This window comes from Drosophila teissieri, chromosome 2L, assembly GCF_016746235.2.
Source record: "Drosophila teissieri strain GT53w chromosome 2L, Prin_Dtei_1.1, whole genome shotgun sequence".
Classification (NCBI taxonomy): Eukaryota; Metazoa; Arthropoda; class Insecta; order Diptera; family Drosophilidae; genus Drosophila; species Drosophila teissieri.
In genome coordinates, this window is record NC_053029.1 from 10,871,688 (window position 1) to 10,899,351 (window position 27,664).

Consider the following 27,664-nt stretch of genomic DNA (forward strand, 5'->3'; position numbering starts at 1 on the left):
AGTGGAAAAGTATCCATTCTCCACAAAAGAACTCAGTATAATTATAAATTATACATAAGAATCCTTAACACACTTTGTTTTTATAAACAATACCCATTAAACAAATTAGCTGCAACAATTATTTGCATTGACTATTTATGTATTTTCATACCGTTTATTTAACTTTCAAATGAATGATCAATACTTCACAATATTTGAATTTCCAATAGCGACCTTTCAAACGACATTTTTGTAAATAAACATAATATCTCAGATAATATGTGGCATCTATATATAACATTATTTTTGCATGTCAATTTTACTAAACGTCAAACGAAACGATATGCATTTTCTATATAATGTGTTGATGTGATAATTATGTGTGTATATTTATTTAGATTTTTGTTCCTTCACGTAAACTCCATCTCAAACTCCGACCATTTTTAAATTTCAGCCTTTATACGAATATTTGTTGAATAATAAAATCGAAGAAATATTAAAATTTTCCTTCAAAGAGTTAACAAAGATAGGCTTTCGACCATTTTGACCTATTTATTTGTAATGAGCACTCAAAAAATGCAATCTGAAAGTTTAAAAATGATCGGATAGAGCACATTTCAAAAGTATATTATGATTTACTATATATATATATATACTGTATCTTTTTTCCATACCAATTTATGTAATATTGAGACGAAATATGATCCTTTCAAGTTCGTATTTGTTTTCTAGTAGTCCTTATGTTACATTAGTGCCCGTGTAAATTTATAGAAAAGTTCAGGATTTCTAGAAAAAAATTTTCCAAATAAAGCCAGGTGACATTTTGCAAGGCAAATCAATTTATAAATCATTCAGCGAGTCGCTTTTATATGTATATACAAAACCTTTGCATAGGTTTGAGGGAAGTCGATCTGTTGATATATGTAGTTACGACTTATGTAAGTACTGATGAGTGCGATTCACTGACTCCTAATTGGTTTTTCTTAGGAACAATGACTGGTTTTTTCTTTGCTAGTTGAGACTATCTAGGGTTTGAATAATCAGCCTATAAATATTAGGTAACATTTGGTGCATTTGGTTAGGTGATTTTGTATTCCTTTAAAATGTATTGGGATGTGTTAAAAATATATTCCGCAAAAATAAAACAAATACATTTCTGAAGCACACAAATCGAATGTATTTCTCTTCTCTGCCGAACTTGGCTGCGTCTTTTATAATATATGTAATATGTTTCTAAATAACTTTATTTATTTCAATATTTCTATATCGTCTTAGTTGCATTGCGTTTAGCTGCTTGATTTTTAAGTTTTAATAACTTGAAGTTTTTTACGTTTCCGTTTTTGTTTATTTTTAAATTATATTTATAATTTAAGTATAATACATTTTGTACAGATTTAAAAATTAAATTAAATAATAAAAGATTTGATATAAAAACGGTGTACCGCACACTGACACTGATAAAATAATAAATTTCTCTATGACATAGAGCATCCTACGTATCAACATACATATATCTGTATTTAATCATTATTCTTAGTGGTATCAATCAACAAGTAGTGGAAGGGCATTACCAAAGTATAATACAGAGTTTGCATTTAAGATTAAAGGGTGCCATTTGTTTTCCTTTTTGTTTTTGTTTTGTTGTTCGCTTTATGGTGGACTTTCGTGGGTAACTTGGTAGCTTGGTCAATTGTTGAGTGACTAAGAGATCTACACCTGTATCAGTCTAGTCAATAAAAACGGTCTCTTAGTATGGGAAGAATGATCGAAGTATTACTCAAGAACTCTACCTCCTAGCTTCATACTCGAGACCGCTTATAAGACTGATATTCGGTGTAAGATCTCTTACGATATAATGATTTCTTTTACTCGAAGCAATTTTAGTTTTGGCCTAGTGCTAAGCGCCATTGATGGATTTATTTACTGTACTTGATGCGTTTTGCGTGTGAGTAACTGTATTTTATGTTTTCTATATGCATAATTCAACATTAGTTATGTTTGCGTTAAGTATCTCTGATAACCTCCATCCGATCCAGCCATCCATCTATCCATCTTTGTTCGACTTTCTGTTTGGCCCGATCCTGCCCCTGAACTTTAAACTAAGTTACGTTTTTTTCAAGCGAACCACACTTTGTCCCCCTGATGACCCCGCATTCGCTGCCTAGAGCTGCACCTGGAATGACTGCGCCGGCGCCTTGGGCGGTGAGATGAACGGATTGGTGCTGTGCCTGGCCAGAGGAGAGCGTGCAGTGCTCGGAATCGGCAAGTCTGGCGACAGTTGCTTGGCCGCTGCCACATTGGCCACCCACTCGGCGTCGAATGGATCGTCTGGGCCACCGCCTCCAACTGCAGCACCAGTGCCACTGGCCAGTGTCTGAGCTCGGCCAACGTTGGCCAGATAAGTGGGCCGCTTCGGTGCAGCCGGAGACGTACTGCGCACCACATGGCCCAACCACTGCTCGGCATTGGGCAGTTCCGTCGTGGCTTCGATGCTCTGCTCCGATCGCGAGGGCGACTGCGAATGGAGCGTTTGATATGTGGGCGTGGTGCTGGCCACTCGTGGCGTCACCTGTGCCGTTGGCGGGCCATATGAGGTTACATGCTGCACCTGCTTCTCGGCGGCAATGATGTTCTGATTAATGCTGCGATTGTTGTTGAAGTTTAGATCCTCGCCGGCGGCCAATAGGGCGTCGGTCTGGGTCAAGAGGGAGAGACCCTGGCTGAGCTCCTGACACAGTTGGCTCACAGAATCGGCGGCTACGGCGGCAGCTGTCGTCGGATCCGCTCCAGCTGACTTGGCCGGCGAGACCTCGGCAATGGGCGAAACACTTCGCAGAGGCGTCTGTAGTGGATTGCCAGCGGCGGCGGCCAGGAAGGCCCTCTGACGATCGGCGTTGGACGGAAGATCGTTGATGCGCAGTGACATCTGGCGCTTGAACGGCGACTGGCTGCCAATCGTGCTCAAACGGAACGAGCTCTGGCGCTCCAGCATGTTGGGCGTGGCATGGGGCCGTTCGATGGCGAAGGGATTGAAAGGCTTGACGGTGGCCGCCGGTGGACCCGGCATTGCTGATCCCGGCCCATCTACGCTGCGCTCATTTGTGCCCACTGTGGCCATCGCCAGACGCTCCGTCAGCGTCTGCTGACGGAAGGATCCGGTTCGCGTGAAGGTCGAGTTCTTCGTGTCGAAGGTCATCGTCACGCCGCACTCCTTGTCGCGTCGCTGCTTTCGCTCCAGACAAACGGCAAAAGCACAGCCCACGGCATGGGACAATCGCTCGCCGGAGTCCTTGCAGGCCAGGAAGCCGTGGCACATCCAGCGTCGTGTGGTGCCATCCCGGCATATGTAGCTGAAGCCGCGTTCGTGATTGCGATCCGGTGCACAGAAGCTGACCTTTTCGATGGTCTGGTCCACAATCAGGCCCTTGGTCTCGTCATCCACCACTCGCAGGCCATCTCCGCTGACGTGAAGTAGTCCGCGGACAGGACGACGACGGGATTGCTAAATATAAAAAAAAAACCAATTAGTAATTGATTTGAACTGGATGAAGGATAATAAAGGACTTGAGAAAAAAGTAGATAAAGAACTGACATTTTATTTCTTAAATATCAGTTCTTATCTCCAGTATCTTCAATGTCCATCTGTAATATATGATTTAAAGCTCTTACCCTCAAGACCTTGAGTGCCTCCTCGCAGACCTGCATGCCGCGCGACTCGAAGACCTCCACACATCCCAGATACTTGACGGAGAAGGAGCAGGTGGCCGATCGCACGGCCTCCTCGTCCGCCTGCCACTGATGCGGCTTCGAGGACTCGGGAACGCGATCCTTGCGACGCCTGAAGGAGTCGCGAAAGGAGCGACGCAGACGATCCATTTTCTTCGGCGATTTCTTGCTAAACCGGAAGGAAGCGGATTTCTATGGGATAAGGATACATTATAAGCCGTTAGTTATGTAACATTATTAAGAGAGAGAGAGAGAGAGAGAGAGAGAGAGATCGAAACAAGTGCGGTTTGTTTGCAGTTCAACCCCATTGTGGAACTGGGGGATCGTATCTAAATGGAGTTAAAAAACCTACCCCATTTTTAACATCACCGAATTTTCCGCGTGTGAAGCCGCGCTCGAGTGGTTCGTGCGTGTGTGACGACGAGTTTCCCATGCCTGCTCGCTAGCCCTCTCGCTCGCACTCGCTGGACTCGCTGCACTCGTTCGGGGCGTGAGTAAATTGTCGTGAATAACCGTTACAAGCTGCCAACGGAGAGCGTTGCCAGATGGTCAGCGGAAATCGTGTATTGAATTGCGGTTTATTGATCCCGTTTATTGGCTCGTTGGGCTGCGCAAATTTATTTGTTCATTGAATTTGAGTAACTGCCATTGATTAAATTAAATTGATGGGCGCGATCTGGAAAATGCGTAGAGATTGTTGCTGTTATAGTTTCTTGTGGGGGCAGCGTTATCAGCGCTGACGTCTCCAATATGCATGATTCACACCTCCTCCACTACTCACTCCCCACTCCTTATCCAAATCGACACATGAAAGCACTTTGGTTTATCGGCTTTTTCGGGTTTTTGATTCAACGCCCCCTCGATATTGTCATTGAGCCGAGATCAAGAGTGCCCTCGTCGAATAGTACATAATTTGTATTTTGCCCCCCAACAAAAACTACGATCCATTAAGTGCTTTTCGCGACCACGTACAGATAATACAGAGATACAGATACAGGCAACCTCCACGGCTTGGCCCGAACTAGAAAACTAGAAGTGAAGTCAAGTCGGGAGGAGCAATAGCAATTAATGCCAACGGCCTCCAATCGCTTATCGCTTATCGTGTGGGCGTCAGTGGACGGTGGGCGGCGGGCGTGGCCAGTCTTGGGTGTCTCACGTAATTGTTTACACACATATTTAATTTTTCATATTTCTTTTTTTTTTTTTTGCTGACTTTTAGAATTTATTTGCTTTGACTTCGCCCGAGGCTTTTGTTTTCCCAGCGCTGCGGTGACACGGACTGACATTTTTGTGACTTTATCACATGCCTCGTATTGCGGTAAACTGTTGATAAACTAAGCGTCTGCAATTATCGCAAAATCATAACAAAACTGTGTATATTTTCCTTTGCTTTTCACCAGAAATAGTGGAGGAGTATCAAAAATCAAAAATGTAGATTTTACAAGCGATATTTATGGTTGTCTAGCAGCGATATTTTATTTTTAATAAACGCTTTGAAGTGGGCGCTTGATAAGCCCACACACAAATAACTTTACCCTACGTATATTTGTTAACATTTTTAATTATTATCTAATATTTGTGTGAACTAAATAGGGGTAATCTGCGCGCTGTCCACCATTCGCTGGCATATTTAGATCTTTGAGAACCCAAAGGCTAAAGTTGTCATAAAAAAAAGGTTTTAAGCTCAATTCCTACCCAATACACAATTTTCCCAATGATTTTTCACGTTTCAGCCAGACATCTCACGTTCTACGACCATTAGCCTGGTCATGTTAATTGACCAACTTGCACAGTGTCAGGCTACTCAGGCAACTGAGGCTAATTGGGCTTATTTGTCCAACTTATTTGTGATTCGGCGATTGTCGAGTGATAAAATGTGAGCACAACATTTAAAGTTCAATTCGGAATTCCGTTGCAAGTTGACTTTCCTCTTGGCCACTTAAGCCGTAACTGTAAACGTTACGAAACCAGTTTGAACATTTGATTTATCCCCGAAGGCCAGAAGTTCGGTTCTTGGTTACTTGGTGACCACGCCAACCCACCATGATCCCACAATTTGTAGCTTTTCTCTGGCTCTGGTTTGTGATATGGCTTTTGGTTTTCCGGCTTCATTAGAAGACTTTTGAAGAAGGGCGTTGACTTTTCAGCGGGATGCTGTCTGACTGCATTTTTCCCATCGACGCTAATCGAATGGTGAACACCAAAAAGCATCTAAACATTTTTTAAAGTGGGTCAGAGGCTTGTTAGAAAATAAGATGGTGTGGTGGGTAGATGAAATGATTTACAAATGCTCTTGGCATTTGGCTCTAAAGTTCTCAGAGCACTCACAAAAAAAAGACAACCAATAACAATAAATCTGCATATATGTATATTGAGTGGCCAGAAGGCGACATTTTGGCTGCTGAGCTGAAGGACATTTAGTTGAATTTGTTTTCCTAACATTTCTAGGGGCACGCACTCAAATTGGCAATGGCAAATATTCTCAAAATGGAGATAGAACAACAGTGAAAGAATTGACCTATAAATTTGTTTAATTCTCCGTAACTAACCACTTTAAAAGCACATAAACCAAAAGTTAAATATCTATGAGTCATGAAATGCGTAAGCCATCTCATAGAAAGATGGGCGGAAAATCACAAAAATAAAATCCAAACCACGCACTAAAAGTGAACATGATTTCAGAAATGACAACAATCGACTGGTTATAGCATTTTGAAGAAGCTTTTGGAGACCTGAGTAAGGGGTGTGTGGCACCATCCGGAAAGGGTTCATTCAACCAATAAGCGAGGCACGAAGAAACAGGTTCCAGCCGTAAAATCTGTGTACGTGTTTGCCAGAGAAACAGATTCGACTGCAGTTTGCTTTGATAAAAATGAAAAAATAATACAAAAATATGGGGAGCGAGAGATATTTGTTCGTTATCAATGTTTGCCCGATACGAACATATTTATTTTCTCTTTGTGATATGGTAATTAATATGGGGAACTAGACGGCATGTTTTCCATGACTGCAGTAAACAATGATCATACGCCGCAAAGAAAGTAATTTCGAACGAATGGAGTTAATGAATAATCACTCCTCCTTTGAAATGTAACCGAGTTTGCGCCGGATTTTGTGGGATAGTTGGTGAATAATTATCCCAAGCGCAAGTTAATTTTTGTCTGCCACTTCGTTGACCTTTGACCATTCTTCAGGGTTGTGCCTGCGACACCCAGCCTAATTAATTCATTAAACTCTTTCTTTCACGAAACCCATGCCCTGTGGACCGCAGAGATAGCATTGTAAATCATTCGCCACATGGCTGGCTGTCATTTACTTGGTGGATGGGTGATGAAATGCCGCGCTAGAACATGGCGATTTTTTCCAGTTTGTTTTTAATTTAGCATTAAACAATTAACCCTGGCCTGGCAAAACAAGCGCAGTCAATGACACTTTTGTGTATCGGCGAATATATGTACAACATCTGTATGCTCATATAGTAATTTGTATTGCATAACCACAATCAAGCCGCGATCTAGAGTGGGAGCCCGGTAAATGAAATTCAATTTTACTCTGCCCTCAAAAGGGCATCGACACTTGTTGCATTGCAGCTCGGTGCTCAGTGCCGATGACTTTTCCAACAGTCTAGCCTTTTGTAGTATGTATGTGTAGGAAATCCTATTACAAAAGTTTCGTCCTTTCAGGCAGCTGGACAAGCCATTTCCCATCTTCGACAGTGCCATGTGACTGTGGCAAAATGCAGGCTTAACTTGCATTCATCACAGTTATGGATTGTCCTTTCAGGATATGGCTGATGGCACTCGTATGTTTGTAGGCTAGATACGTGCCTTAAATTAATTGGAATTTTCATTTCGGTGCAAAATGGAAAAATCGGATTTTATTGCAAAGTGGGATCTCGAAACTATTGATTGCGTTTTCTCAGTTTTTGGTTGCAATCATAACTATCCACATTTTGGGTACAGGCTTTCTTTAATACCTAAGCTATCGACTTTTTCCCACTAATTTTCCTCATATTTCATGTATTCATATCATGGCTTCCCTTAGTGGAGAACGTCAGTGTGAAAACTAACATTGTAAAATGCATTTCGAAAATTCACACGCCGCAGTGATGGTCAGAAAAGGATACACATTTAATGGCTTCCTTTCTTTTTTTTTTTGCTAGTACATGATATAAAATTATAATTATTCCCGCCATACGCTTCTGTCTGTCTGCAGTCCTTCTTCTTTATTTTTTTGGCTTGGCTAGGGGTCTTATCAACCACCATCGAGTTCCTCTGCCCCTTGGTCCTCTCTCCGCATCCTCGTCCTTCGAGGGTTGCCCTCAACTGCTGGAATTTTTAATTTTCAATGCTCTTCCTTGTGTCGGCGGTCGTGGGAACTTTTCGTTTTTTTTTTGTCGAATAATAAATTTGAAATATATCAGCCAACGTTTTGCATGAATATTTTGTGTGCGCTTGTGTATTTTAAATTTTTTATAGGTAGCGGGAGCTCAACGATAATGACTTCAATTAGCCACCACAATAAGGTGCAATGAGGCATGACTCCAAGGATTTTGTGAGCGGAAATAAGGTATCAGTTTTGTTCAGTGAGATTTCCAAAGGATTTTTTGTCGTTTGGGATTAACATGTAGTGTTGTCTATATCAAATTTATAAATGGTATATATTGGTTATTCACACAATACTATCTCACACTGTCTAATTTTCTTTTTAAATACTTAACAAATTTAAATTTAACTTCATTTCAATTCAATTTCAACGCCAACCTTTGGGCAGCAATAAAATTTTTCGCATTCAGGCCCATAAATTGCAGGTTAGCCCCCAAGGAGTCATACAAGTTAATTCCAATCAGCTTTTCTAAATAGCAACTACCAGCAAGTAGCTTTGGGGAAAAGTCGAGAGGTATTAAGGTAGGCCAACATCAGGGCAACCTAAAGAGTTCACCAGTTAATAAATCTTCAGCGAAAACAGCTAGCATTGCTTTTGCCTGGTTTGTTTGGTTACTTTGGTAAAGGAAGTGCGCAAAGAATTCGCAGCCAAAAAGCCGAAAAAGGTTTTACGCAAATAATGAGACAGCAACAAAAGATCGCACAGCATCTGGCGAAAACTTGTGGAATCTTAGGGGAAGTATGCGAATTTTTTACCGGTGACGCAATTTTAGTGCTCAAACGCAGCTACGTAGCTTCTCGTACTTAAATCCAAAACAATGACAATGGGTATGGAAGCCAAGAAAGGGTAAGAAAAAATAATTGCTAGGATAAAAGAGTTTCTTGAACTCCGTGGGATTTCGCATGAAGGATTCTCCGATCCTCGAGAATCCAGGATCGCTAGCTTGGGTTACTTTACGCACGGATGCAAAGGTATTTCACACGCTGACCCAAATGCACCCCTAAAAGGGCAAAGTACTAGGAGATTGGGGGGAGGGAATTCCTATGCACCCATGTCCTATGCAGGCAGGGTCCTAATTGCACAGGACGCTCCTGGGCGCAGGGGGTTCTTGTCATTGAGGAACGTATGTATGTATGTATGTATGTACTAGGGTATGCTGCGTTTTGTTGAAAGTGCGCATAATTATTAGCTGTCAATTGGGCGTTGATCTGACCATTATGTTGTGTGTGCCGTAGCTGCTTCTATATGGGAATTATCGAAAACTTGGCAGGGGGTGTGGGAAAAGGTAAGTGTGAGAAAAAAAAGGTAACTAGGGATGCTGGCAAGATGCAAGTACTACTATCATTATTAATAAAGAAGGGAGACAGAGAGGCATCTCAAAGAGCTGCAAGAGTATAACGAGTATCTCAGAGAAACATATATCAATAAGAAATTGGGAAATCGATATGCGGAATATGTATACATACAGTCCTAACTGTTCCACCACAAACTCCTTTACAAAACAAACTCCAATGCGAGTATTTCCAGCACAAAACACTTGAGAGAAACCCCAAAAACCCGACGAACGGAAGTAGAAATGCAGGCACAAAAAATTAAAACAATAGGCACGCCTGCGAGCGATACACATGTGAGTAGAGTATGTGGAGTGGAGGTAGCTATATCATACATATACCATAACATATACCCTATAAGAAGTGTTCTGTCCTGGCGAACACGAGACATGCAAGCGGGTCAGAATTCGAAAAACGTCGAAATAGTTTGCATCTGTCGTTTGGAAACGAATGCAGCCCCTGCCAGCAGTTGTTGTTATGCGGCTTCCTGTCTCTTTCGTTCCTTTTACGAGGATCCTGCCATATGCTCAGTGCACGTGGCGAAGGATTCTCGAAGGATTCTCTGGTTAAGTGGGGAATCGGACTCGCACATGCCGCCGTCTGTTCTCCAGTCACTAGACTTCGATTTGCCACGATTTCCGAATTTCCAGGTAGAATTTTGGTTCGTGTCTCAACAGGACGAGCACAGATCCTTGTTATCCTTTGTTTGTTCGCCAGCCGGCAGATGCGATGGTAATTACATTCGATTTCAGTCACTTTTGAGACCGAATGTTTCTCTTTCTGCGAACTACGCTCGCAAGCTTTGTTTACACTCATTATGCAAATAAATATTCTTCGATGACTCAACTCACTGTGGCATACTTAACAAAAGTTTACCGAATTTTTGGGGAACCTGTTTGTAAGTCGTGTAGCACGTTATAGTCATAAAAATATGCAATTCAATGGAGACAAGACTGAAGGTGAAAAGAACAGAGAAATTTTCAACAACCAATCTTTCATACAAAGCACATTTATCATTACGCATTCATAACTCATAAAGCGAGGAGAGGAAAATCACTGAGGAGTTCTTAGAACTCATTGAATATGCACAAGAATGTGTAATGCGTTGAAAACAAATTCCTAAGGCACCTTCAATTTATTCAATCCTAATGCTGAATTTATAATGACCATGGCAACTTGATACAAATGCTTAGATGTGGCAGAAAAATATTTGATTACAAAACAAGATTCCTGAAGGCACTAGTTTCCTAGGCATTTATCCAAATGTTCATCTCGAGAAAACCTCGTGTAATCAAAGCAAACAAGTTGTAATATTTTTCTTTCCCAGACAGAAGCAAACGAAAAACTGGCTTAAGAGCTCTTTTATCTGACAGTTTTAAAATGGGAAAGGGATTTTTCAAAATGTGACTTGGCGATAAGCGACTAAAAAAACAGCAGAATTTGTTTGCTTACAAGTTTTGTGGAAAGTTACGTGACATCACCAGCAACAGCCGAGCAACAATGTTTGGATAACTGCTAAGTTTAGACGATTATCCAACCGATTTATGGCAGTAAAGGTCGTCGCGGAGGCAACGTGGTCCAAAAGTTGAGGCGATGGAAAGCCAACCAAGCCTGACGATTTTCCAAACGGTTGTCTCCCGCTATTTTCTGCCAGTGCCAGTGGCATTCTCTGCTCTGATTGTCATAGTTGGTCGTCCAAGAGAGGGAGGCAAATCCATTTTATGGCGCACAGCAGTGTAACCACGTTAGTTTTCTCTGTTCCAATTGTCAGCGCTTTTCCGTCAACGCGAGGCAAATAGACATCACACAAAACAGCTGTTGGCCAATTGCTTTAGCAAATTTCCGGGTGCCTACGCCCAAAAGTAGGCAGTGCAAACAACCAGTGGAAATAATCGATCGAAAACTAAACAAACAACCCATAAACCCCACCACTTGCCAAAAGAAGCCATCCCAGTGTTTTGTGGGGGCGCAGTAACACACTGGGGCAAATATTCCCCTATTTGCCTAACAAGCCAGGTGAACAGGTGTGCCAAGAATTTGGCGTAAGTAAATAAGCGTTCTATTTCGATAGAGTTTTATATCAGAGCTAAAGTAATTGCAGGAATGCAGAATAGAATTAACCATTGTTTGTACTCATAACACTAAAGTGGCACATTCCAAAAATGACTAAGTGTATAAAACATTATTAAAAAACATTATTATGCTGAATGAACTTAAGGCTTATCAAATACTACAGCTACTGAAAGCTTAACAGATTGGTGTTTAATAATTTACTCCGCTTATGAATAAGCATAAGTATAAAAAGCTGAGAGCAGCTCTTGTAACTATGTAGTTTCTATGTAAGATTGATCCGGAAATTGAAATAGCTCATTAAAGGCAATAAAAAAGGAGCCAGGACCGGATACGCTTGTAATCATATTCAGGCATGCCCTTTGACATTCCTAAGCCCTTTGCGGTTTGGGCCAACTTAGCCAAGCCAAGGCCAAGTTATTACCAAGTTGGCGTGTCGACTCAGTCGGGCCTTCGAGAGGCGAGAAAACTTTTTGGTATTAATGCGAAATGTTTGCTGTTCAGGTTTACGGCTAGTTAGCTATTGGCAGGCCAAGAAAATGTCAAGAATAAGCAAAAAGTTACAAACTCTCGAACACCCTTTAAAGTTCATAATTGTAATTTGTTGCCAACTTACAAAGCAATTGCAAATTGTTTTTATTAAAGGAAAAGAAGAAACAAGTGGGGATAGCTTAAGGAGTCCCCGCGTCTTCCCAGGCGATTTAATGGCGATAGTTTCTATTAAAATCTGCCTGGTAATCACAGCAGCGTTTAGGTATCAACTTAATGACAAAACGTTTACATGCATAATTATCCAATTTTTTGCAATTTTAATTTCCTGCCTTAGATGCAGAATGCCAGGTGCCCCATGCCCGCATTGTCCCGACTCCAGACCCTCCAGAGCCCAAGTTAATGGCCCAGAAGTTGATGTTCTAGCTGGCAGCCATGACTTGGAGTTGGACTTGGTCTTGGACTTGTTCCCGTGTTCTTGACTTGTCCAACGTCTCTCTTTGTTGGCCGTTGGCTAGATGGCTGGCTGGCTGACTGGCTGGCTGCTGCCGTTGTTAATCATCGGCGTTGCAGCATAAAAATAGAAAGGAAATTCCATGAAATTAAAGTTTTATGCAGCGATCAAGTTGAAGTTGAAGTTGAGGTCTAACTCCTCGACTGAGTGTTGAACTTGCAGTGCGATGCGGTGAGATGGAGCTCGAGGATGGGGAGCTGGAGCTCGGAGCTTGGAACTTGGAATTGAGAGCTGAGAGCTGGGTCTTAGCCAAACGTTTAGCGAAAGCCGCGTCTCGAAGAATGCAGTCGGCTTGGCATAATCGAAAGGTATGTGAGAAAAGTTGGAGTCGACTCGTTGGCTGCCAGCCACCAAACCGGTTCCATTCGACTCGGCTCCTCCATCACAGAGTTGGCTTAAACTCAAGTCAAGTCCAACTGCACCCAGGTAGCATTATATGTTCTTACTTTTTTCCTTGGCTTGTTACCAGTTTTTTGTTTTTTATCGTTCGCGTTTCTGGCTTTTCTTGGAATGTTTCTGAATGGTTTTTGCTGGAGCTTTTGCCTGAAGTTTTTATGAACTGCTGAGATTTATAATCTGGCCAGGCTGAGAGCCATTGCTACCAAAAACCAAAAAAAAATGCAGCATAAATCAGGGAGCCCTTTGGTGGAACCTCAAGATCTTGAAGAACATTCCAAGTAAATCAAGTTGAACAGCATAATTATGCAAAGCAAAAGTATCCCATAGTTTGCGGCTGCAAAAAACTCTCTTTAGGCGAAAGCCGGGGCCAAGTTGGCATTTAATTACATTGTAATTATAATATATTTTCACCCACTCTCAGCTGGTTCCGTTCTCAGCCGCCCCAAACCAATTCATTACTCATTTCAATGGGAAATTTTCCCCATTTTCCACTTTGCCTTTACGACTTTTCTTTATTTTTTTGTATGTCGTTTGGTTTGTTATCGTAGTAATTTATGCAGTTGACAGTCAAATAATTTGGCACACAGTATACATTAAAATAAATTAACTTTACAAAAGAGCTGGGAAAACGTTTGTGGTAAGAATATGTGCATGTTACTGCAGAAAGTCAATGGATTTTGAAGTGTGGGACAATATTTTAAATATTCAAATAGAACTCTATAAACGACAGATTCGAAATGTTTTAGTCATTCCAAATGATTCATCTTCACAAACGTGAGAGACTGGAGACCAGTGGAATCCAGTCAATCGTAACTTTATAGATATATGTATACGTAGTACATACACACAGTTCATGTGATGTAGCCAAAAGCAGCTAATTGCTAATTGTGTTTATAAATTTCCTTTGTTAAGCCTCTCTGAATTGCTATATTCAAGTGCAAACTACAAAGATTTATTCAGTTTTTAGCTGGGCAATTCATTCTAAATTACTGGTATTGCTATAGCCTTAATGGAAATACTCCCCCTAGTTACTAAAATTTAATGCTCTGAAACGCATTCTGTATTTTTTCGCTAATTACAAAATTTTTATTTATTGTTTGAACAGCTGTTTCAAAAGATCTATACCAATGCATATTGAAGACGTCAAAAACTGGAATTGTTACAAAAGTGCATATTATGCTTTTACAAATGTCAAAGCAGCAACAACAACCGTAAAGCTGTGAAAGAATTACATATATGCAAATCTGATTTTGCACAACAAAAAACTCGTTTTGACTTGGCTTTAAATCCGAAGCTCAAGTCAAGCTCAACTTTGGCTGTTGTTACTGGTTTTTTTTTTGTTTGGTTTTGTTGGGTTTAAACATTTACCATGTATATATCAGTTTGGGGATCGGTTTTGTGTATTTGAGTTGCTTTTTTGGTATATCCCAAAGCCGAGTTTTGTTGTCAGTCTGTTTTTGTTTTGGTCACATTCGTATGTATAATTAATAAATAAATCCGGTTCGGGCCTTATATAATTTTCTTGCTCATTCAGTGGATTTTTGCCAACGTTTCGGTTTCGGTTTTAACTATTTATCAATTCCAAGAACACCTCGCACAGCAGCAGCACACAGCACTCGGAATGTGGGGAAAATCGCGGAAAGCAACCGAAAAAACCGAAAAAACGACAACGCGACACCGATTAAAACGATCCCCGAATTAAGACCCCGGTAAATGGATGGCTGGGATCGGTTTTTGGCCCAAAGGACTACTTAAGTGTTAACTTCAACTTTACTAGATGACCCCCCCGGAAATTGGAAAAGGTTTCACTATCCCTGCGCGGACATTTGGACAACCGACGACGACAGTGGGCCAAAAGCGAATGGAAGCGGAGGGAAAACGGAACGCGTTTGTCCGGCAAGCGGTAAGCGGTAAGCGGTTAGCTCGATGCGGCGGCTCAAATTGCTCTACTGTACTGGCTGACTGACTCTGACTGCGACTCTGACTGGCGGTTCGGTCCGCTCGCTCAACGCCGCTTGAGTCGAGAGGAAAGAGCAAAGAGCGGAAGAGAGCGACAGCTGTTACAGGGTGTTTTCGTCTGTGTGTATGTGTGTGTGTGCACCGAGAAAAATCTTAAGCAGTTTAATCTGATTTCAAGTGTTAAAAAGTGTTGTTATATATTGTTGAGCACACCTTAAGGAAAGAGTGATCTTATTAATTTCCTGAAGATTTTGTAGAGGTCGCTAGAAGATTGCTCTATATAATCTATTACGCGCTCATAAAATTACTTATTAACCCATTATTATAATATTTTTTAAATTTTATTTATTTTCTTGAAAGACTTTATAGTGATTTTTTTCAGTGCACGAGTACGTTCGTGGATTTGCTCAGTTCGATTGTGTATATTTACTACCAACGACAACGACAACGCCGTTCTGCTTCTTCCATCTCACCTCCGCTCCGCTGTGTTTGTATTTGTTGTGATAATGATAAAACTGCGACGCGTTTCTGCAGCTTGTAGGTTTTCTAGAGCGGGAGTGAGACAGCTGATGTAGAGCGAGCGAGAGAGGGCTTTTCGGTATCTAGGCTAGGTACAATCTCAGATGCGCTGCATTTTGAAGATCGCGATTTGCTGACCGTGGCTTAAAAGATTTGCGGTCGGGGCAAGTTGGAAAAATTCTAGGAAAACACGAGCTCAATTTTATTACTCAACTCTGGGAATTTCCGAAACGAGTCAGTGGTAAGATAATTACAAAGCCGGCTAGTTCGAAAAGGATCTTCAATTGTTTTGTAATATCTCTGAATTTCAGCCTTATCCGCAACCCGTATGTGTTGGATTTAAAGTCTGGAATTTGTCTTTAGTTCCTTTAATTCATTTAACAGATAAGTGAAGGCCAAAATTCTTGAAAAATTGGTAACATAAATGAATTGAACTACAAATTGTTAGGATGTAATCTTTAAAAAGTTGCGTAATAAACATTACTATTTCCAAAAATTGACTTTTATCAAATTGTTTGTCAATTGTTAAAAATTGTTCTCCGTGAAATCAGAATTTCAGATACCCCATTGAAGTGATAGAAGGGCATTTAAAACCAGTTGGTTTCGTTGGTTCTGCAGCTGCCAGTTTTTTTGTACACATGGAGTATGAAGAGCGGTGATTATGGCACTCAAGAGAGTCATCAAAAAGAGAGTTACCAAAGTAAGTCAGTTAAATATTAACAAAATGCAAAAGATGGCCAGGTGGTTATGAAATGCCAAGGGACATACAAAACAAATGAAAAGAATAAAAACTGATTAAGTGAACAATAATCAAGGCTCGGTAATCAATGTATTGAACTTATCGATTTGAATTAGTTGCCCAACCTAAATTCCGTGACAACAATGGCAAAATGATCGATCGCAATGCGAGAGCGGAAACCGGAGAACAAAAGAGCGCGCGATGCAAGGTCGTTCGCTCTTTAAGAGAAAACTCTAGCCTAAGAGAAGCACAGATAACTCCGAAAGATAAATTACCAAATGTGTGCGTGAGAGAGCCCAATAAACAGATAAGAAAAGAGAGTTTTCAGCAATGAAACGTGCGAAAAATTGCAATGCAGCAGCGACTTTAATCCAGGTAGCCCATAAAATCAGGTAGTAAAAAGAATGGTATCAAGACTATTGGGAACAAACCATTGCTACCTACACGTGGCACCCAATCACGCCGACATTATCGCAATTTAAATGCAGAAAAAACAAATTTCTGCAACTGATGTATAAAGCAGACTTACACTGAGAAAGGAGATGTACCAATTTTAAATTGCTCGTATTTAATAAATTAAGTGAATTTCCTAAATTAAAGCACAGAACATGTGAACAAAAATATTTAAATTCCTTGGAGTTGAAGAATTTTGACTCAAAACATTAACTTAATTAAACTAGTTAGCTTTTTAGGTTTGCAATCAAAATAAAACTAATTTTAAGACTTCAATACCTTAAAATTACAGAAAATTATGACCCTCTGGATGATAGGTCACTTTTTTCCCAGTGTTAAATGTGTTAAAGCCATTGCAGACATTACTCGACGCTTTTAGATAAACCATAATAAAAACAGCTAGCACTGAAAGAGAAGGGTCTCCCATCCCAGACAAACCCACCCACCGCCCACCTCCCACCGCAGACAAATAATTCCAGTTGCGCTGGAATGAACCGACAAAAGGTAATGCCAGACAATACGGAAGGGGGGAAACGGAAGAAGAAAAACGGGGAAATGGGGAAATGGCCATAAGCTGAGAAATCAATGTCAGTCAATGGGGCTGCGGGGCAGACAAAAGCCACATGTGCAACCTAATCAAAATTTCAATCAAAATGCGCAAAATGCTGCAATGAGAGGCTCACAAATGGCAACAAATACGCTCAAACAAACTCTAATGGGTTGGCATGAGTAATCCAAACCAATACAATTCAATTCAATCGAATTGAACCCAATCTGGCCTGTAATTGCGATTAAGAAGCCAATTACTCATACAAATTGCTGGGTCAATTGTTAAGGATTTCCATTTCCAGACAACAAGATTAACAAATCAATTGTTGTGAAATAATTGAAATAATTTGGCGAAAATTCAAAGGGAGTTTTGCATAAGGGAATTTAGTTTTTTTGGTTTTTTAAGTTGGTGTATTGACTTTATTAATTTAATCACACGGTGTATTGTATAGATGCTTCAAGGAATATTGTTAAAAATATTTTATAGAAAATATAACTGGTTGTTTCTCTCTCTCTCTCTGTATAAAATATGTTATATTACTCACCTTTTAAAAGTTTAACGTCTGAAAGCTGAAATGAGAGGAAAACAATACTGTTGATTAAAAATTGAGTATAAAAACAGTTATTAAATCTTTAAATTAAAACTATCAGAAATATAGCTATAAATGCTGCTGTTACCGTTACAAAATTTAAAACATGCTTTTATTCTGGCAATGCTTGAACTCAAGTCTCTCTTAAAAGAAACGTAAGAGCCTGCTTACACACACAAGTACACACATGCACATTCACACTTGGGCACTCAGCTGACAATGTCAGTGACGTTAACAAAAAGTTCCCACGGTCATTAGGGTCATGATGCTCTAGCATATTTAGTCTCGTGTTCGCTATTTGTTTTTAATTCAAAACTGCAAGTGTGTACACAAATGTACATACACACATACATAGTTAGATATGTACATATGTGTGTTGGCCAAGTTTAGCATGTGTGCTTTTAGCTTTAGGTCTTATGAGCGTTTCTTGAGCACGTTCTTGAGACGTCGCCGAGCTGAGCCGCAAAACTTGAGTGGCTCGAGGGCTTAAAAGCTTTGTCGGGCAGGTGAAAGAGCTTTTTGAATGCTAAGCTCGGCTTGCGGTTGAATGAACTGAAGCTTAAAGTGGTTTAAAGTTATTTTTTATTGCACTGGGGACATAAAGTATACGATCCTTAGATACGTTTGCAAAAATTGGCAATTCTTTTACTCTTAATTGTGTTTAATGTGTTTGAAAGTACTTATTTATAAGCCGTTTATAATTGTATTGTCATAAAACACATATTAGCAAAAATGAATTTAAAAATCAATTTTAATGAATAATATTAGTAATACTAAGTGGATAAAAAACCCATTACTGTCACACTCATTATTACTTAAGCATATTAATTTAGGGTAACGGCATCATTAAATCCGTTTAATTGTAACCCTACCTATTTATCTTATGGATAATTTATTTACTTTAGCCGACTTTCCAACCAATGTTATTCTAAGCCGATAAAAAGTGGTTTACTTTGCCCGATTGCATCTCGGTTCTTTATCAGTTTGGTCTCCCACAGGGTCGCATTGTAGGGGTCCTTAATTTTCCAGGGGTTGACAGCTTTTCGGAATTGTAAAAAATTAAACTCACACATTTCACGCCCAACCAATTAGCCAAGGGTTGCTCACACCCTCCCAACCACCCTCCTCCTTTCAACTATACGAGTATTTTCTGCCTTCAGAACGCCCACTTTTCCCTGGCGATGCGAACAGAATTTTCAAGTGTCCCTGGGATAAGGTTGCAGATGCAATTAAAAAGCATTTAACGGATTAGTGGCAATAAAGCGAGGATTGCAATAAAAATATAGAATAAATACCAGCATTAGAGGACACGGAAACCTTGAAGGGGTGAGCTTCGTGTGAACCAAACTCGATTTTATTGGAATTTAATTTAATACCGCCTGTGCGTTACTAGGGCACCGCCAGTTGCGAATGCCAGTAGATATATTTCAGACTAAGTCCGGCGCACATAAATTCCGAGAAATTTTCTCGGATATTCCCATGGCTGCTAATTAATTTTCCGAATAAATTGTTTACCGATTCCGTTGAAGACCTCAGGTATTAGTATACATGATCATTAGGGCCCAAAAGATTTCCGTTTCAAAGCAAACTTAGCTTAATGCCTTTGAGCAATATTAGACAAGCTAACTTTCGCCCATTTGGCTGAAAGCAAAATGACGTTTAAAGCGTTGCGCCAAGTCCCTATTGGCCATAACTATAAATATATATCAATTGTGGCTCAGCTCTCGCTTAGCCATTACGCATCCAATTTGTTGGCGCATCATCAACTTCATGGCTTCGCCTTCAGATTTTCCCCCGCTTCACCCAGTTCTACACAAATGGCACCTAAAGTGTGTGTAATGCAATTCCATTTTACAGCCTTTCTTCATCAGATACTCAGATACTTCGTTTTTTTCTACTCTTTCCTTTCTGCAAATGGACGGAGTCATGCGCCGGCAATTTGGAACGATTCCAGTGGACTCCGGGCTCCCATGTCTGGTGTCCAATTGTCCTCCCTGCTCCACTCGCGGCTCAGAGCTCACTGGCTGCAGAAGCAGATGCAGATGCAGATGCAGTTGCATATGGAGATCCAGATGCAGACACAGAATGCTGACAACGAGCGCGGACACCAATTGGAACGTGCCCGTTTAGTTTTCCTCAGCACGGTTTCCGATGCTAAAATTGCATTAATGCAATTCGTTTTTTTCTGGTTTGCACTCACCGCCTTCGTGACGTCCGTTTGCATTTGGGGAAAAGGGGAGAAAAGTGCCAGTCGAATGTCAAATTGTGTGTATTTCAAGACAGAAGACTTGAATTCTAGGGAACTGTTTAAACTGATGCTCTTTAAGGGGGGAAATTACGGAAAGTGTATCGTTTGTCTGAAGCGGACCATTTGTGAGTTAGTAATAGGAACTAAAGTATAACTTCCTGGCCAGGCGTTTATTTGCTATAAAAGATAGCCGGTTTATCACCTATTCCAGTTGAGGAACGCAACGTGTATCCGCTAAATTAACACACGACGTTTATGCAACGGATGGTACTAAATTTCAAGCCCCCGCAAGACAATCAATAATGAAAATGGTATGGTATCCAAGTCTGGCCTGCCACCTCAAGGCGTGGCTCTTCAGTTTATTGGCGCTCCATGTTTTCGTGGGGCATGCCACAAGATTAATGAGAACCATAGAAGCACCTAAACTTGTTTTAGACCACGCCGAAATCGACACCCCCGCAAAAGTTCCAGCGACAGCAAACATACTCGTATACATAGTATATGTAGTTGTGCAATGGCTAATCCGCCATCTAGTTGGGGACCATAAACCAAAGGCCGTCGGGCACTTAATGAGGCGCAGTCCTCGTCGTTCTGAAAGCCATAGCTTCTATCTTCTGCTGTCTTGTGGATTTTCCTCCACGTTTTCCATCTGACTTCGACGCCACGCCAAAGACGTTTCCTTAGCCAACGCAAATATCAACATAGTACATTCATTCGTAGTTGGTTTGGTTGCTTTTGTTGGTATTATTGCTTTTATTATTGTCGGCTGTGTGCGGTTTTGGCTTTTCAATTGCACTTGAGGTGCTTCTTCCTCTTCGTCATCATCAGCACACACCTTCAAGGTGGGAAAACAATAATAATAAGACTAAGCATAATAAAAGCCGGATGGCCATTAAAGTTCTTCTCTGCTGAAACTCTATATATTTTTTCGGATTGCCTGTGGGTTGATTGGACTCGAGTGTGTTTTCCCTGTCCGCACATAAGCTTGTACAGTGTGTGGGTGTTGGCTTTTAAATTTGCTTCCTCCCATCTCTGAAATTGCTTTTTCTGGAATGAACAACTCACAGGACGGACCAGGAATTAAATTTAGCTCAAGGACTGCAGGTAACGAATAAGCTGGAATTGATTGAAATTGATTGCCTGGATAAAGTTCGAAAAAGTTTGCAAGTGATGGTGCTGAAGAAATCAAAAGGAGGCACGCAGCAATACGACTTGTTGGCCAGGCTTAATCATTTTGTAGGTTTGTGGTTAAATCTTACAGTTTTTGAGGCAGACATAATGGTTTTGATTTTATTTTTAGAAACGCACATTTCACAAATGTTCTAACAAATTTCTTACGTTTCACAAAAGGAAAAACCTTCAAGCAGATTGACATTCACCAAAGGAGTCAATACACTGGAAATGGGTACAGATATTTGTTCGCACGCCCACGATATGAGATTCCTGGGAATTCCCACGGGAACTGTGGGCAGCACACGCGCCATGTCCTGATTCTCAAAACCACCTCCAACTTCTCCACACTCCTTTCTCCAGAGAAAAAGCTGTTCTCAGCATATACACTTGTAGCTGGGACATAAAGACAAACGCCTGCCATGGCGCCGCTTAAGGATAATGTGCCGCACGCTCGAGGCGGCCTACAAATGCCAGGGAGTGTCCTTGTTAACCCAACAGTCCAGTTCTGATGATCAGGCACGGAAAAATCGGCGAGGGTGCGCCGGAAATCATGCAAAAACGTGCCGAGCACGAGCCACTGAGGAAAATGAAGGAAAACTTTCCAAGTTACTGGCAATTCGTGTCTGCCGTTGACAGTTCGCCATCTAATTGCTGTGGCTGGCTTTCGTTTTCGGCTCGATTCGAGCCAACAACCCCATCAATCTGTCCAAGCCGCCGCTTACTGACATATTAATTGCTCATAAAGCATAAGCAGTCACCACCAAAAATGTAATCCCCCTGATTGGACGCCGGGGGTTGCTCGAGAAATTGTGCAAAACATGCAAATTTTCCAGGCTGGGAACTGCCGTTTGACCTAAGCCCATCGCGGCTCAAGTGTCTGTGGCATTATCCTTGCCCGCCAGACAGTTGCCTTAACGCTTCGCTGCCTCTTTGGGAGCGAAAGGATGACGACGATGGTCGAGGATGTGAGTGTGCTCCTGCTAAATTGCTCATTAGCTGCATCACGAACTAGAGAAGTGGCGAAATAGGGAAGGAAGTTACGTTCGAGTTTCTACGATCCACGAAGGACGTGGGAACTACACTACCATGGGGGCCAAACCATTGAGGAAGGTCATGTGTTAAGGTATAGGTTTTAAATAGCCTCGTATGAGGTGAAACCTGAGAACAGCCTACTCTGTATGATTTTATTAATACATTATCACGACAAAGCCCACTCTTGATCTTCATGCTGTATTTAACGCAATTTATCTTGAGCAGCCCCACCTACAAGCCAAGTGCTCTTCATGCCCAGCATCGCCATCAGCTGCTTGTTGCTGCCTTAATTGGTAAATTGTTCAGCTGATATCACAATTTAATTATCACACATTAATTGCCCGGCGAACGAAAGTGCACCCAGGCACTTCGTTGTCGCCGGTAGAAGTAATGGACGAACAGAGCCATCTGGGAACTGCCTACAATCGAATTAAAGTTAATTTTTCATGCTCTACTAAAAGTTATGCACACTTGGCGTTTGTCACCGACGGTATATGTATATATATCCGTATGGGGGGTGTATCCGTGGTTGATATTTTGGAGGGGGAAAGGGAAGGGCTGTGGATGCGATTTACGGGTGGAGCACATCCACTCTTTAAGTGGGATGTCAGTCGATGCCGCGAAGCTGTCGTGCTTGGTTGCTCATTTATGACCATGAAGCACTGGTAGAACGTATACGTACGTATCTGCCAGATACTCGTACTCGTACTCGTACTCGTTCTCGGCACGCACACAGAATGCAATTGCGGGACGGATCGGAATGGAAAGGAATGGACTGGAGTGGAGTGGAATCGGAAGTTGTGGATTCTAGGCTCCGGGTAGCAGCTTTAAGTCACCTTCTGGTCGTTTGATGCTTCAGTGAGCTGCGACTGCAGTCGCTAGCCATTTCCTCCGTTGCACGGGGATTGCAGTTGATGGTGCGCCATGCAACTGGGTTACCTACTCACTGGGACAGGGCACTGATTTTATTTGGTTCTGTACGCTGAACATGGTTAAGGAGGGGTCACTCCGGTCATGCTTGGGGAGCAGTTAATTAATGTTAAGCTAACTTAAAGTTTCCGCTTTAAAAAGTCGCTGCAGCATGCATTTGAGAACTTTTGGTTCACTTTTTCGATTCAGCTCTGGAAAGTTTTATATTACAGTGAAGAGGAAGGCAATAGAAAATATATTTTTACACAATGGATTTACATTTATATGTGTCTTAGTGATATTATTCAACATCCTCCGGTTAACCATAACATTTGCATATCGATCCGATAGCCAATCGTATAATGCTCCACTATCCTTGGCCATTACATCAGGCTCAGGCATTTCTGCATTTCTCCATTTCCAATGACATATGACATTTGGATAGTGGTGCAGAGACGCATCTGTAATATTTATGCACGTAATGCGCGCGCTGCGAATGTATCTTTGTATCTCGCAGATGCCATTACATTTACGAGCACGACGCATGACAAAGAAGCTTTTTCCCGTCTGTTTGTTCTTTCGCTGTCAAAATTTTGATTAATTTTTAGACAAACATTTCTAAGCTGGAAGCAAAATCGGAAACTGTGCTTATAATATAAACAAATTGATATACATAGGTATACATAGAAGCATTAGCCATAATTTATCAAAACAAATTTTTTTTTTCTGGTAGTAGGCTCATAGTTATAATATTTTACAATTACACTAAATTGCGCACGTTATTAGCCATAATGTAGGATTATCGTTTTAAACAGTACTAATTATAATTCCATTAAAACGAAATATTTTAAATCAATCATAAAACCCACTTTTATACTCCATACAATTTGCTATTGGCTAATATATTTTAGTTTATCAAAGTCTACCGATACAGCATGATGTATACAAAGTCAACTTTAGTATTTTGTTTTCTGGTGCTAATTTTAATAATTAAAGAGGTCAGTTTACATAATATATGATATTTATAATTGTGAGAGGAAATTTGTTACAAAAAAAACATATGATAGGCAACGCCCCGAGTGGAGTTTACCAACTTGAAGTGTATGTCTGTGGACAAAGATTTTGGCGAATTTACCGAATGCACTCTGAAATCGATAAATCGAACGTATAAATATGTTTCGGCTAGAGTTAGCCTGTATAAACTGCCAATTACCAAAGCACGGGTAAATATATTTGTAAAACATTATCCGACTTGTGAAAAATATTGTAAAATTCTAGGTTAACTTTGGACTGTACAAAAGATTTAATGGTTACAAGCCGTTTCTATACAATCAAACCATAGATGCTTGCCGTTTCTTCAAACATCAAAAGGCCAATCCTGTAGCAAAGTATTTTTTTGACATGATTAGGGAAGTTTCGAACTTAAACCACACCTGTCCATATAATGTATGTATACATAAATGCTTTATGATTATATGTGCCTATATTAATATATTTCAAAATTATGCCCCTCATTAGCACGATATTGTTGTGGAAAAACTATCCACCGATGCGGTTAATCACCACATTACAAAGATTCTCGCTTACCCTGAAGGTGATTACATGTTTGAGACTCACTGGATCCTAAATGATAAATATGCCGGAAGAATTCAGTCGTATTTGTCTCTGTCCTAAATATGAAAATTACTAGCATAAAAAGCCCTCGTTCTCACCGAATAAAAACATCTATTAGATATATTACCTTAATTGTATTACCAAATCAGATAGATAAGCAAATCACTACATGACTAAGTAAAATTGGCGCATTGATTATCAGTAGATAATGGACATTACTTAATTAAATTTGATAACAGAATGGTTCGGAAATAAAATAACTTCCCACTAATGAAAGCGTTTTTATTTATATGTGTATACGATTGCTGCCTCAGCAGTTATCCAATTCACCTAGATTTTGCCTGTTGAGCTTCTTATTATCTCACTGCCTTAATTAAAGTCATGCAAAACTTATGCAAATTGTATATTTGTCTTTCCACGATCTCATTCAATCCTACCCCAATCAAATTTCAGTTGCCAGAAAGCCTGAAAGGAACTAATTCGTTGTGTGACAAAATTGGCATCTTAAATGATATTTGACATTTAGTAATAAATGTTGATTGTGCTTGCTTATTCTTATTCAATCGCTCTTCATACACTTGATTGCCCGATCTTCACTTCACACTTTTTTGGGTGCCATTTTGTGATCCAGTGTGAATTATATCTTTTTATTACGAATTCCAGTTTGCAGCTTTAATTAACAGATTTCTGTTTCGCCTTTTTTCGTGTATATTTGCAAAGTTCTAATTTATACGCTTTTTCATGGTTCAATTAACATTTTCGAGTGCAAGTCATTGGCCACGCTTTATCTGTACTAATAAATATGTACATATATAAGTATATTTATTTAAAGTAAGGTCGTTGTATTTGCGAAAGGCTTTTCGAAAGTAACCAATGCCAAAATGAACATAAGCCAAGTAACTGAAAGGAGCTTTACTGTTACCAACTGAAAACGCCGACAACGTGGTTTAGGGGGTCTTAATACAAATTATTATGATTAATCATCGCTCACAAATACAGGCAACTGACTAAGGTACACAGATACGTTTTGGTTTCCACACCCTCGGGTTAAAGATACATAAAAAATAAACCAAGTTAGATTCTCGAGCATTTGCTTTGTTCTTTTCAAGACGAAATACAACGCCTCTGGGCAATTAACATGTTTTTTTCCTTTTGATTCAAATTCGAATCGTGGGCATAGCCAAATTAGGCAAATAAACTCGGTTCTCTGAAGCCATAACTTCAATAATTTATCGACGAACGTGAAAATGAATGTTTAAAGCCGATTTTAAGACGTATTTGTTGGCTTGGCGATCAAAACAAGGCGAAACTGCAATCGGGGTCAAAGGATGTGAAAAAGAACGATGAAACTGAAAAGCGTGCCAGTGATGAAAAAACAAATAGGGCAAGAGCAATAAACAGAAGAAATCCCAATAATGCAGGCGTCGCAATTCCAGCGTACATAAACATCAAGAAGGAAAATAAAACGAATTAGGAACACATGGTATCAAGGTTATTAAATACCCTTACAGTTATGTTCATTTAGGAATCATAAAAATAAAAATTATCAAATTTATTTCGTATTCATTGAGTCATTAAGTCCAGGACATTTTAAAAAAAACCTGATATGAACTCATATGAAATGATATGATATCATATGATATGAAAATCCTGTGAAACGTTCCAAATTCGAGAAATTGGAAAATACAGAAATTCGAATCGCAATAAGTTAAATAAAATGTACATATACGATTGTTAATCTTAAGTAAAAAGCAGAACCAACCAGATTGCCACAACATAATGCATTTGCGATCTCTTGAGATCGACCCAACAGTATGAAATGCATCCGCGATAAGAAAGTGAATCAAAGTGAATTGAGATAGGGTATCAGATCGCGAGCATATGGCGTTGGGGTCGCGTTGCCTTGGCAATGTGACAAAATGCAAATGCGGCTGCTCGACTAACGGTAAACTGCAGGAAAACAGTTTCTGTTCTTGATTAAATACACACACAACCATCGCAGCCATGCCAACACGCACACACACGCTCACGTGCAGGAACAAAATCGCAGAATAATATAAAAAAAGAGCGCCAGAAACGGAGCTCCCAAAAGAAAATCGATAATTTGGTGTTTTGAGGGCCGTGTTTTTTTTATTTAGTGACCCACCAAAAAATTGGAGCAGCGCTTATTTGCTCAGCTTTCGTAGTATTAAGTAAGTAGGTAACATATGTACATATGTATGTACGTGTGCGACTGTGAAATGTATTATTCCAACTCACCTGCGATGATTTAATTGTCAAGTTTTGAAGTTGCCGTGGAGCTTTTTCCACAAAACTCCGCAAGCTTAAAGCAATTTAAAAATATATTTTTGTTGTTGCCGAAAATAAAGCCGAGAAAAACAAACAAAGCGAGAAACTCCGTTTCGTCCGACTGATTACACAACGCAGCAACTTTACAGTGCGAAGTTGGAGACTTGGTTTTGTTTCTTATTTTTTCTTATTTGGTGGGGGGCCGTCGAATTGAGCAGATTTTAATTACAGTGTTTCAGGGCCGCAAAGCTTCTCATGTTTCTGGGCCAGCACAATTCATAATTTCCCGTACAACTCGCATTGGAGTTTTTGCCAAATAAATTGGCACCAAACAAATGGCCCACCGACTCACACACACACGCACGCACACACAGAACCGCGCGTGCACGCACACACGACCGCCGAGGAATGAGCGCGGAGAGAGCTCCGCCACGAGAGCAGGCGACTGACAGCGACTGAGCTGGAAAGCAAACTGAAACCCCAAACGGAACCAAACCGAAACGCCAACGGCGCAGTCGACGTCGCTGCCGGCGTCAGCTTGGAGCTCAAGCTCCTCAAAGGGGCGAGCGAGATGGGGCGACCGAGAGAGAGCACAATTGCACCCTTTGTAACGGTAAGTTTCAAGACAACATGTGACTGACAGTTGGCTATCCTGCATCCCTAACATGGCGTTGCCACCCTGTGCAGTGGCTTATC

General features: G+C 40.6%; 2 protein-coding genes across 3 annotated transcripts; one reads left to right on the forward strand and one right to left on the reverse strand.

Annotated features, from left to right (window-relative positions):
* Nucleotides 1-1,301: 1,301 nt before the first annotated feature.
* Nucleotides 1,302-27,446, reverse strand: LOC122625062 (protein numb). 2 transcript variants are annotated; one of them, XM_043804930.1, is made up of 4 exons: nt 26,939-27,446; nt 17,659-17,683; nt 3,649-3,897; nt 1,302-3,481 (listed from the first exon to the last, which is right to left on the reverse strand). In XM_043804930.1, exons 3-4 carry the CDS (start codon nt 3,853-3,855, stop codon nt 2,141-2,143), a joined length of 1,548 nt encoding a protein of 515 aa, XP_043660865.1. In that variant the 5' UTR covers nt 3,856-3,897; nt 17,659-17,683; nt 26,939-27,446; the 3' UTR covers nt 1,302-2,140. The 2 variants fall into 2 exon arrangements, with proteins under 2 accessions (XP_043660865.1, XP_043660856.1); XM_043804921.1 differs by lacking the exons at nt 17,659-17,683; nt 26,939-27,446 and adding exons at nt 4,058-4,381; nt 14,263-14,843.
* LOC122625073 lies at nt 24,001-24,861 on the forward strand. Its single transcript, XM_043804943.1, has 4 exons — nt 24,001-24,063; nt 24,133-24,288; nt 24,344-24,511; nt 24,584-24,861. Exons 1-4 carry the CDS (start codon nt 24,001-24,003, stop codon nt 24,737-24,739), a joined length of 543 nt encoding a protein of 180 aa, XP_043660878.1. The 3' UTR covers nt 24,740-24,861.
* Nucleotides 27,447-27,664: the final 218 nt, after the last annotated feature.

Excerpts from the sequence above, each read along its gene's own strand:
- LOC122625062 (XM_043804921.1), bottom strand. The coding sequence starts at position 4,138 with ATGGGAAACTCGTCGTCACACACGCACGAACCACTCGAGCGCGGCTTC. Across the intron at positions 3,898-4,057 it reads TCGGTGATGTTAAAAATGGG|AAATCCGCTTCCTTCCGGTT; the intron begins GTAGGTTTTTTA and ends CTTATCCCATAG. Across the intron at positions 3,482-3,648 it reads AGGCACTCAAGGTCTTGAGG|CAATCCCGTCGTCGTCCTGT; the intron begins GTAAGAGCTTTA and ends TTTTATATTTAG.
- LOC122625073 (XM_043804943.1), top strand. The coding sequence starts at position 24,001 with ATGATGTATACAAAGTCAACTTTAGTATTTTGTTTTCTGGTGCTAATT. Across the intron at positions 24,064-24,132 it reads TAATTTTAATAATTAAAGAG|GCAACGCCCCGAGTGGAGTT; the intron begins GTCAGTTTACAT and ends AACATATGATAG. Across the intron at positions 24,289-24,343 it reads TGCCAATTACCAAAGCACGG|GTTAACTTTGGACTGTACAA; the intron begins GTAAATATATTT and ends GTAAAATTCTAG.